The 10,122-nt window shown below is 41.8% G+C and overlaps 1 protein-coding gene across 1 annotated transcript in view; it reads right to left on the reverse strand.

Moving 5' to 3' along the window:
- Positions 1-739: 739 nt before the first annotated feature.
- The window catches only part of Utp6 (UTP6 small subunit processome component), a 31,607-nt gene continuing 22,224 nt past the window's right edge, over positions 740-10,122 (reverse strand). Inside the window, 5 exon segments of the mRNA XM_031353020.1 lie at positions 740-1,096; positions 2,870-2,942; positions 6,870-6,936; positions 8,315-8,424; positions 8,566-8,646. Coding sequence (XP_031208880.1) covers positions 942-1,096; positions 2,870-2,942; positions 6,870-6,936; positions 8,315-8,424; positions 8,566-8,646 — 486 coding nt within the window. The 3' untranslated portion in view covers positions 740-941.

Consider the following 10,122-nt stretch of genomic DNA (forward strand, 5'->3'; position numbering starts at 1 on the left):
GCACCTTCTTCTCTATCACTCATCTTCCAAGTCTCCTTTCTTCCCTGCAGGTTGATTTAAAGTACAGATCCAACTCAGATACAGGAAATGAAGTCACTGCTGAGCCTCACTTAGATCACAGGTGGCTTTCTGTTCTGCACTGCCCTAGTGTTGGATAATCTTGGGCACTGTGTAAAGGTTGTCTTTGTATTATTAAATGTTGACTTTTGAACCAGCAGAGTGCTGAGTACTGTCCGGACTTTGGTACTGTTATTTTTATGAAGCATCACCAGCATCGTAGTTTGTAAACACTCTTCTCTATCCCTTCTGACGGCCTATAGCAAGGCAGGAGAGGAAAGGCAGAACATCCAGGAATCCAGGAAGAGACGGAACTCTAGGAAGAACTGAGAGTTGGGAGATCTGCCAGCCAGACTTGGAACTGGATGGACAAGACTGAGGAAAGGTGACCAGGTAAACAAGGATGGATACAGACAGGATTAATTTATATGAACTAGTTGGGAGCAAGCCTAAGCTATAGGCCTAAGCTTTCATTACTAAAGTCTCAGCCATTATTTGGGAGCTGGAGGCTTGAGGCAGTCCGCCGATGCCCTAGTCCCTCCTATCTCCATAGGTATCATGCAGGCTTTCACAATAAGAAGAGAACACACAAAACTATACTTTCTCTTGGGTTTGAACCAGGTCTCTCAGACCTAGTCTAGATTAGAGCTGTCTATGCTTAGCCTGGAACAAGAAATGAAACTGGACCGTAGAATTTCTGTGTATTTTAGATTTAACAGGCACCAGCAGTTCTTGTTTCTGGAACCAAAGATTAACGCCAAGTAAAAGTATGTTACAAAAATCAATCCGTTCTTCTGCCAGCTCTTGACAACTCATACACTCACTCATCACAAACCTGTCCCAAGACTTGCAATTCAAATTCAGCAAACTGGTGGTGCTCATCACTAGTGGCCAGCCTGATGCATGGCATGTTTAGCTACAAACAGCTCTGCTGACTGTCCCTGCAACATTTTCATGGCTCGCCAATAGATCTGTCCGCAGTTCTCAGGTCTACCGAAGGGATGGTTCAATTCTTCCTTGATGTAATCCATCCAAAGATCTTTAAAAGGAACCAAAAAAAACTACTGTAAACATAGCTAGAAAACTGGGAAGGCTTTAGTTAGGTAAATTTAACTATTAATACTAAGCCAATTAAAAAGTTCTAAGAAAGCTGGGCATGGTGGTGCACGCCTTTAATCCCAGCACTTGGGAGGCAGAGGCAGGTGGATTTCTGAGTTCAAGACCAGCCTGGTCTACAGAATGAGTTCCAGGACAGCCAACAGAGAAACTCTGTCTCGAAAAACCAAAAAAAAAAAAAAAAAAAAAAAAAAAAAAAAAAAAAAGTCTAAGAAACTTCCACACATAAAATTAAGAGAAATTTAAATAGATGTGAATAAAAGGAGGTACCTGACACATTTAAGCACTGTGTACTGTTAAAGTTCAGCCTATCTATTGCCTCAAACATTATCATGCCTTTGCAGTAAAAACTTTCAAATTCCTTTCTATACTTTCTACTTTTTCCAAGACAGAGTTTCTCTGTTAAGCCCTGGCTGCCCTGAAACTCACTCTGTAGACCAGGCTCTCCTCAAACTCAGAAATCTGCCTGCCTCTGCCTCCCAAGTGCTAAGAATAAAGTCCTGCCTGGCTTCCTCCCTACTTTTTAAAAGCCACAGTCTGTAGCATGCTATCATCTAGTCAGCCCCACACGGCCTCAGCACGCTAGCCCTATTATAACTGACTAAGCACTGACTGGCCCTCCTTTCCTATTTTGACGACTAACTAGCCTGTACTAACTTTTTCTTTATAAATACTTGGTTTGGTTTTGAATTTTTTGAGATAGGGTCTTGCTCTGTAGTCCAGGCTAGCCTGGAACTCACTACATAGCCTAGAAACTGGCCTCAAAAATCCTGGCAATATGCTTCCACCTCTGCAGCAATAAGATTATAGTCGTGAGCCACTATATCCTGGCACATATAATTTTTTAAAGTTATTTATTTTATATCGTGTGTACATACACACTGACGTGTCACAGCATACATGTGGAGGTCAGATAACTTACAGAAGTCAGTCCTTTTTTTCTTTCTTTTTTTTTTTTAAAGATTTATTTATTTATTATATGTAAGTATGTGTAAATAGCTGTCTTCAGACACACCAAAAGAGGGCATCAGATCTCTTTATGGATGGCTATGAGCCACCATGTGGTTGCTGGGATTTGAACTCAGGACCTTCAGAAGAGCAATCAGTGCTCTTAACTGCTAAGCCATCTCTCCAGCCCAGTCCTTTTTTTTCTACCATGTGGGTCCAAGAGATCAAATTCATGTCTTTAGGCTTGAAAACAAGTGTCTTTGGCCATACAACCACCTTACTGGGCCACACAAATTTCTCTTTTTAAGAGACCCAAACCAACCAAATCTTTCTCTGATGCAGTTATTAAGAGAAGTAGTATATACAAGACTTACAAATTTTGGTTTTTTGTTTTGTTTTGTTGTTTTTTTTTTGAGACAGGGTTTCTCTGTGTAGCCCTGGCTGTCCTGGAACTCACTCTGTAGACCAGGCTGGCCTCGAACTCAGAAATCCTCCTGCCTCTGCCTCCCAAGTGCTGGGATTATAGGCCTGTGCCACCACTGCCCAGCTCTGGGCCCTTCTTAGAACAGTTCTTCAGTGCTTTTCCTGCCTTCTTCCCTTGTTTTTGAGATAGGTTCTCACTCTGTGTAGCCCAGGCTAGCCTGGAACTCACTACATAGTCTAGACTCATATCCCTGTCAGTACTCCTGCCTCCACCTTTGCAGCAATAGGGTTTTCTTACCACTTAAGTTTGCAAGCCCCTACTCACCAGAATCTGCAGACCCAAACTCTCGCAACGCCCTCTCGTAATACTCCCTCAGGTTCGCCATCTTGCAGGATTCCTATAAAAACAATCAGAAGATCTGGTTTCGCTCATCCAATCATAAAGTCACTTCACATTTTAAGCAACTAAGTTAGGTGTTTGAAGGAGAAGACCAAAACAGCCTAGTTTCTCAACTTATCCAAAAAGAAGGAAGGAAAAACCAGGCAGCTAAGGACACCTGCCACCAAGCTGACAGCCTGAGCCCAATCCCCAACATGGCAGAAGCCAAGAGTCATCAACTCAATCCAGGCAGTGGTGGCACACAACTATAATCCCAGCACTTGGGAGGCGGAGGCAGACGGGTTTCTGAATTAGAGGCCAGCCTGGTCTACAGAGTGAGTTCCAGGACAGTCAGGGCTATATAGAGAAACCCTGTCTCGAAAAACCAAAAAAAAAAAAAAAAAAAAAAAAAAGAGTCATCAACTACAAAAGTTGTTCTCTGACTTTCACAGGTGCACTATGGCACTCACAAAATAAGCAAGACAATTTTTTTTTTTTTAATTTTTAAAAAGAAGAAAGAAAAACCATGTTTACCAGACTAAAGTAAATGCCAAGCAGACAAGCACTTTACCCTGCTGGTGTGGAGAAAATGTCTAACTCCGTTTTCAGGTGGAACTTGGGATGTGGAGCAGGAGTAACACCTGAAGCCTTGAGGAGCTGAGTGGGATTTAGATGAAGAAATAAACAGAGATGGTTCTATAACCTATGCTAAAGAGTTCTTCCTTACTTGTTTTCTGACACAGAATTGTGGACATTTTAAAACATTTTTTTTTTTTTTTGGAGACAAGACTTCTAGGTAGCCCAGGTTGGTACAGAATTCATTGCAATCCTCCTGAGTTCTGGGATTAAAGACATGAGCCACCACACCTGGCTCTAAAACTTTTTTTTTTTTTTTTTTCCGAGACAGGGTTTCACTGAGTAGCCCTGGCTGTCCTGGAACTCACTCTGTAGACCAGGCTGGCCTCGAACTCAGAGATCCACCTGCCTCTGCCTCCCAAGTGCTGGGATTAAAGGTGTGCACTACCACCACCTAGCCATAATTTTTTTTTCTAATACTCTTGTATCACAAAAATACATAAGTGCTAGCATATGACACTCAAGGTCACCATTACAGGTAACAGTGTGAGATACTGTTGGAACATCATTGTCCAGGAATGCAATAATGTGAGGAGAATTCTGAGTGCTTGAGAGAACCCAAGAAAACAAGACAGAGTCTTATGACCTCGGTCTCTTCGAAAACACAGCCATGTTCTTAAAGCGTGTTTCATGTTCCTCCTAGGTATAGCAGACAGGAGTGAGTTTACTTCAGATCACTCATTATTGCTTGCTGTGTCATTCAATTATCCTTTACATGCCTCTATGGAAAAGCATATTTTTGCCATGTGTGGCTTGTCCTTTTGATTGTGTACAGTTTGAACTTATCAGAGCTCCATTGTCCCAGGTCCTCCCACTTCTAGAGCAGTGACAAGCTATGACCTAACAGCATAGTAGGCACCACTTTTGTAGCTCTGGTTGTCCTTGAACCAAGAATGCCTTGCACTTCTGATCCTCATGCCTCCACCTCTGGAGTGCTGAAATAACTGGTGTGAAGCTGGGGATTAAACCCAGAACTTCTCCCATGCTGGGAGAGCATCCTACCAACTGCTCCTCTAGCCCCATCCCTACTATTACATGGATTTGAATGTGTTTTCAAAGTATCCCTGGCTATATTATAACTCACTCTATTGACCAGGTTGACCTCGAACTCAGAGATGTACCTGCCTCTGTCTTCTGGCTACCATTGCCCAATTAAATAAAGTCTTTTATATGTGCTCAGCTGCTAAGAACACTTGTTGCTCTTGCAGAAGATCTGAGTTCAGTTCCTACCCTGACACCCAGGTCTTATGGCTCACAAGCACCTGTAACTACAGCTCCAGAGGACTCAAGGCTATCTTCTGGCCTCCAAAGGAATCCGCATTCCTGTATAAGTACTTCCACAAAGAAACACATAACTTAATTTTTTAAAAGGCATTGAGTATAAAGTAACTATTTCATGAGTTCAATCCCTAGCACCATTAAAACAAAAATGAAAACACCTGGATGGTGCTGGCACATGTCTTTACTCTCAGGCAGAGGCAGGCGGATCACTATGTTCAAGGCCAGCCTGGTCTATACAGTGAGTTTCAGGACAGTCAAAAGCTACACAGAAGAAACCCTGTCTCGAAAAACAAAACAAAACAAAACAAAACAAAAAATATTTTCTTTATTCAAATCTCCCTTCTCCAAGCCACATATTTTGAAGTCAGTTTAACTTCACATGCATAAATATGCAAACATACTTTGCTAAAGGATCATAATATACAAGGTACTATACGTATACTTTCCTATCTACTATCCCATTGGCCTTGTATGTGTCTCACACATTTAGAGGACAGAGAGCCTTCCTACATAGATGAGGCTAAGACTTACAATGAAGTGACTTGTCTAGGCATAATTACTACATTAATAATCCAGTATTATAAAATATTATGCAAAACTGTCTCATCATATAAGACTATATTATACTTCAGCACAAAACAGAAGCTCAATCTCAATAGTAATTTTTCAAAATTCAAATAAAAATAAATACCAAGTAAAATACCAAAATCAAAGAAAAGAAACAACAACAAAAGAACAAAGCTAAATACTTTTAGAAGCAATGAGGAAATGGGTATACACATCCATTAGCTGACTATTTATAAACAGGTATAATTCTTTTAGAAGATCATACATTAGTGAAACAATTGTAATTCTTTTAGAAAGCTGCATGTTAGCAAATATATGTTAGCATATGTAACATATGTCATGGCACACATCTGACAGGGTTTCTCTGTGTAGCCCTGGCTGTCCTGGAACTCACTCTGTAGACCAGGCTGGCCTTGAACTCAGAAATCCACCTGTCTCTGCCTCCCAAGTGCTGGGATTAAAGGCATGGGCCACCATTGCCTGGCTACACATCTGACTTTTTAAGAACTTTTTATACATTTATCTATTTTCTGTGTTTTGCTTGCATATATATATGTATGTATCATGTGCATATAGTGCTCATGAGAGCTAGAAGATAAGTGTTGGGTCCCTGAAAGTAGAGTTACAAACAATTGTTAGATGTCATGAGGGTGCTGGAAAACAAACTCAGGTCCTGTGGAAGAGTAGCCAGTGCTCCTAACCACCAAGCCACCTCCACAGCTGCTATAATGACAATACTTTAAAATAGTTCTTTTTGGGGGGCAGGGCATGGTACCACACACCTTTAATCCCAGTACTTGGGAGACAGAGGCTGTTAGATCTGAGTTCAAGGCCAGCACAATCTACAGAACAAGTTCCAGGACACTCAGGATTACACAGAGAAGCCCTGTCTCAAAATATATTTTATATATCCATATATATAAGAGAGAGTGTGTGTGTTAGTTTATTTGTTTGATTTTGGGTTGTTTTGCTTTTTGAGCTAGGATCTTTATATGTAACCCTGGCTAGCCTAGAACTCATAGAACAGGCCGGCCTCTAGCTCACAGAGATTCTGAGTGCTGGTATTAAAGTGCACACTACACTACCACTCTGAGCTATTACTTTTTAACTGAGACTTTCCTACCTTTTCACTCTATTCAGAAGTTACAGTTAAGACCACCTAAAACAGGAATTAAGTGCTCACTCTACAGCCTAAGACAGGAGAGGAACAGTACATAGGAATTCAGCAGTAGCTGCACCTCACCCAGCACAGCCCGGAGCTCCCGTCCCACCTGGGTTTTCTGTTCCTCCACAGGTGGCTTCCTCCAATTGGCTAGATTACCTTTCTTACCAGCTCTATGGAAACAGGCTGGTCCAAGGGGCTGGAGTTTGCGCACCGCCCTAACAAGTTTAAATAACACCGCACTGCTCTGTGTGTAACCCCAGAGCCGTGTTTCAGGCAGGAAGCGCTCAGAATACTCACCTGCTCCTTTTCAAACTGCATCATTTTCCTGAAAAACTCAACTGAAAATGGACGGCTTTCCTGTAAACTAAAAAGGAGTGGAAATGTTAGTTCCAGCAGCAACAGAAACCCTTCTACAACTCATAAACAAGGATGAATAACCAGGCTTTGCTCCCAACAGGTCGTTTAACACAGCCAAACAGGACCTGCTGGAGCCAGTCCCGTGCCTCAGCTTGGAGTGACTGACCCTTCACCACCCTAAAACAATTTCCCACACACGTGTTGTTGTTGCTGCTGTTTGTCTTTATAACATTTTTCTCTATGTTGCCTTGTTTGGTCTCTAAGCTCTAGGCTCAAATGATCTCCTAACTTAGTCATCTATTTTAAATAAGTGCTGCTATTAGTTTTACTGAAGAGGAAATGTAGTAAGAATCTTGATTTCTTTAAAAACACAGAAATATTATAAGAATATGTTTTCATTTTAATCCCTGATGTAGGATATGAGGCTTGGCTGCTTCAGACTGTCCATGGCAGCTGACTATGATTTGCTTCATGTTCTAGCAGGGGCAAGGTTTTGACAGCTGCAGTGTGTGACGTTTGGTATCGGGACTTTTCAGAGAAGATATAAATGCTAGAGCCCTGACAGAGACTGCTGGTTGGCTCTACTTTGTTAGTCTCTGTCAAGTAGTTGTGTGCAAAGAGGAGAAAAGAAAAAATTAGATACCCTGCTGGTGAAAATCAAACCCACCCCAAGGAACTCGATTCCCTTAATCAGCAGGATGCAGTCTAAGGATATTGTCACCCCCTTTGCCCTCTGTTCTTTTTTTCTCTCCTACCTAGTGTTAGGGGGGTTAAAAGAGAGAAGAAGAGGAGTGGAGAAGGGTGGAAGAAAAAGGAACCCACAAAGTAGCCTGGCTACAAGGGAAAAAGGCTGTCTAATGCTTTTCAACTGTATTCAAAACTAGGATCATAGTGTGGCATCAAGTATGTAAGAAAAAAAGACTTAAAAGGATATACTAGGCCGGAGATGCAGCTCATTAGTCCAGCCCTTGTGCAGGTACAAGGCCCTAGGCTCAATCTCTACACACACCTTTAATCCCAGCACTTGGGAGGCAGAGGCAGGTAGATTTCTGAGTTCCAGGCCAGCCTGGTCTACAGAGTGAGTTCCAGGACAGCCAGGACTACACAGAGAAACCCTGTCTGGAAAAAAAGAAAAAAGAAAAAAAAAAAAAGAAATGATGTGCCAATAGAGCTGCTTGTACTTATGGCATAATTACAATCATCAATGACAATGACCTAATTGCTATTTACCCCAAGGGTATGCATTGCTTTAACTGAGCAAAATCAGAAAAAGGAAATAAGTTTAGAAAGCTTCTCAGGTCTCTGCTGCAGACACTGTGTGTGATGCACACAGTAGGTAGGTATGAGGGGCTGAGTGTGGGAACAGCTTTGAGCGCTTTGAGTACCTTTTAAACACTGCTCTGGCCTTTTTGTAGCCTCCACTCCGATAAGCCCAATCCAGGTATTTCTCCTTCAGAGTTACTGAACTGGCCCCTGTGACAGCCAAAATAGCTTTCTACATTTAAAAGAAAGAAAACAAAAGGAACTTAGAGATCTCAAAATATATTATGAAGACCCACCCAAACCACTAGGTCATCGTGAGTTAGGATATGAAATGCCCAATCCCTGCACAAGGGACAGAAACGGGAGCCTGTACCTTAAAGATGGCTTCTGTGTCCTCCTGGCTTTTAGCACTTTCACTCCACTCTGTCCAAGAAATCCACAAGGGCAGACAAACCTGCTCACAAAAAGGAAGCCATTAGATGTGATTATGTAGCCCCGTGCTCTGGAGACTCCCCACTATAAAGACGGTCATTACAGCTCCCAGTCAAGTCAACCAGAGGAACACTGATAATTTAGTGCAATTCCAATGGGGAATCCCAACTGTAGCCATCATTAGCAATCGTCTTTCAGTAAATTGAACAAAAGCCCACAGCCAATCAGCCCCACGGAGACCCAGGCTGGGTTTCTTCAGTCTGGGAACTACTGCATAACAACTGACGTAGGCTGGCCTGCCCGATTTTCAGCGTGGAGAGGCAGGCGGCAGAGAGCAGGAATGGAGTCTATTCCCCACCTGACCCTCTACAGTCCATTTTCCCACTCACTAATACAAAAGATTTACTGCCAAATAAATGTAGAGCATTAAAGTTTGGATTTTTGTGATTGCAGGGTGAGTTTATAATTAGATGTGGATCCAAATGAGAATATTTCATTAGTATTTTTTATTTTTAAGGTATTTAAACAGGGGCTGGCGAGATGGCTCAGCGGTTAAGAGCACTGACTCCTCAAAGGTCCTGAGTTCAATTCCCAGCAACCACATGGTAGCTCATAACCACCCATATTGAGATCTGACGCCCTCTTCTGGTGTGTCTGAAAACAGTTACAGTGTACTTATTTATAATAATAAAATCTAAAAAAAAAAGATAAACAGAATAAGAGATCTTACATGATTTGGTAATGTTGCAAATAAAGAATTAGAAATAAGGCTGGGCGGTGGTGGCGCACGCCTTTAATCCCAGCACTTGGGAGGCAGAGGCAGGCGGATTTCTGAGTTCGAGGTCAGCCTGATCTACAGAGTGAATTCCAGGACAGCCAGGGCTATACAGAGAAACCCTGTCTCAAAAAAAAAAAAAAAAAAAAAAAAAAAAAAAAAAAAAAGAATTAGAAATAGAAGTAACTTTTCTATTCAATCTTTGAGCTATTACCACTTAACAGCAATTATCACTCTAGGGTTTGCTCTCAATAGACAAGCATATTACAAACTAGCTTTCATGAAAATCTTAAATGTATTCCAAAGTTTTCCAAAAAGAAGGGTAAAGATAATAGTTCAGTTGATAGAAGGCTTGCTTAGCCTGTACAAAGTTCTGGGTTCAATCTTACTCATACACATAAAATAATAAAAATAAATCTTTAGGGGCTGGAGAGATGGCTCAGCGGTTACGAGCATTGACTGCTCTTCCAGAAGTCCTGAGTTCAAATCTCAGCAACCACATGGTGGCTCACAACCATCTGTAATGGGATCTGATGCCCTCTTCTGGTGTTCTGGTGTGTCTGTGTACTCACATACATTAAAAAAAAAAAAAAAAAACTTTAAAAAAAATGAAATATAAAAGAAACAGTTCGCCAGGCGGTGGTGGCGCACGCCTTTAGCACTTGGGAGGCAGAGGCAGGTGGATTTCTGAGTTCAAGGCCAGCCTGGTTTACAGAGTGAGTT

This window comes from Mastomys coucha, unplaced genomic scaffold (assembly GCF_008632895.1).
Source record: "Mastomys coucha isolate ucsf_1 unplaced genomic scaffold, UCSF_Mcou_1 pScaffold5, whole genome shotgun sequence".
NCBI lineage: Eukaryota > Metazoa > Chordata > Mammalia > Rodentia > Muridae > Mastomys > Mastomys coucha.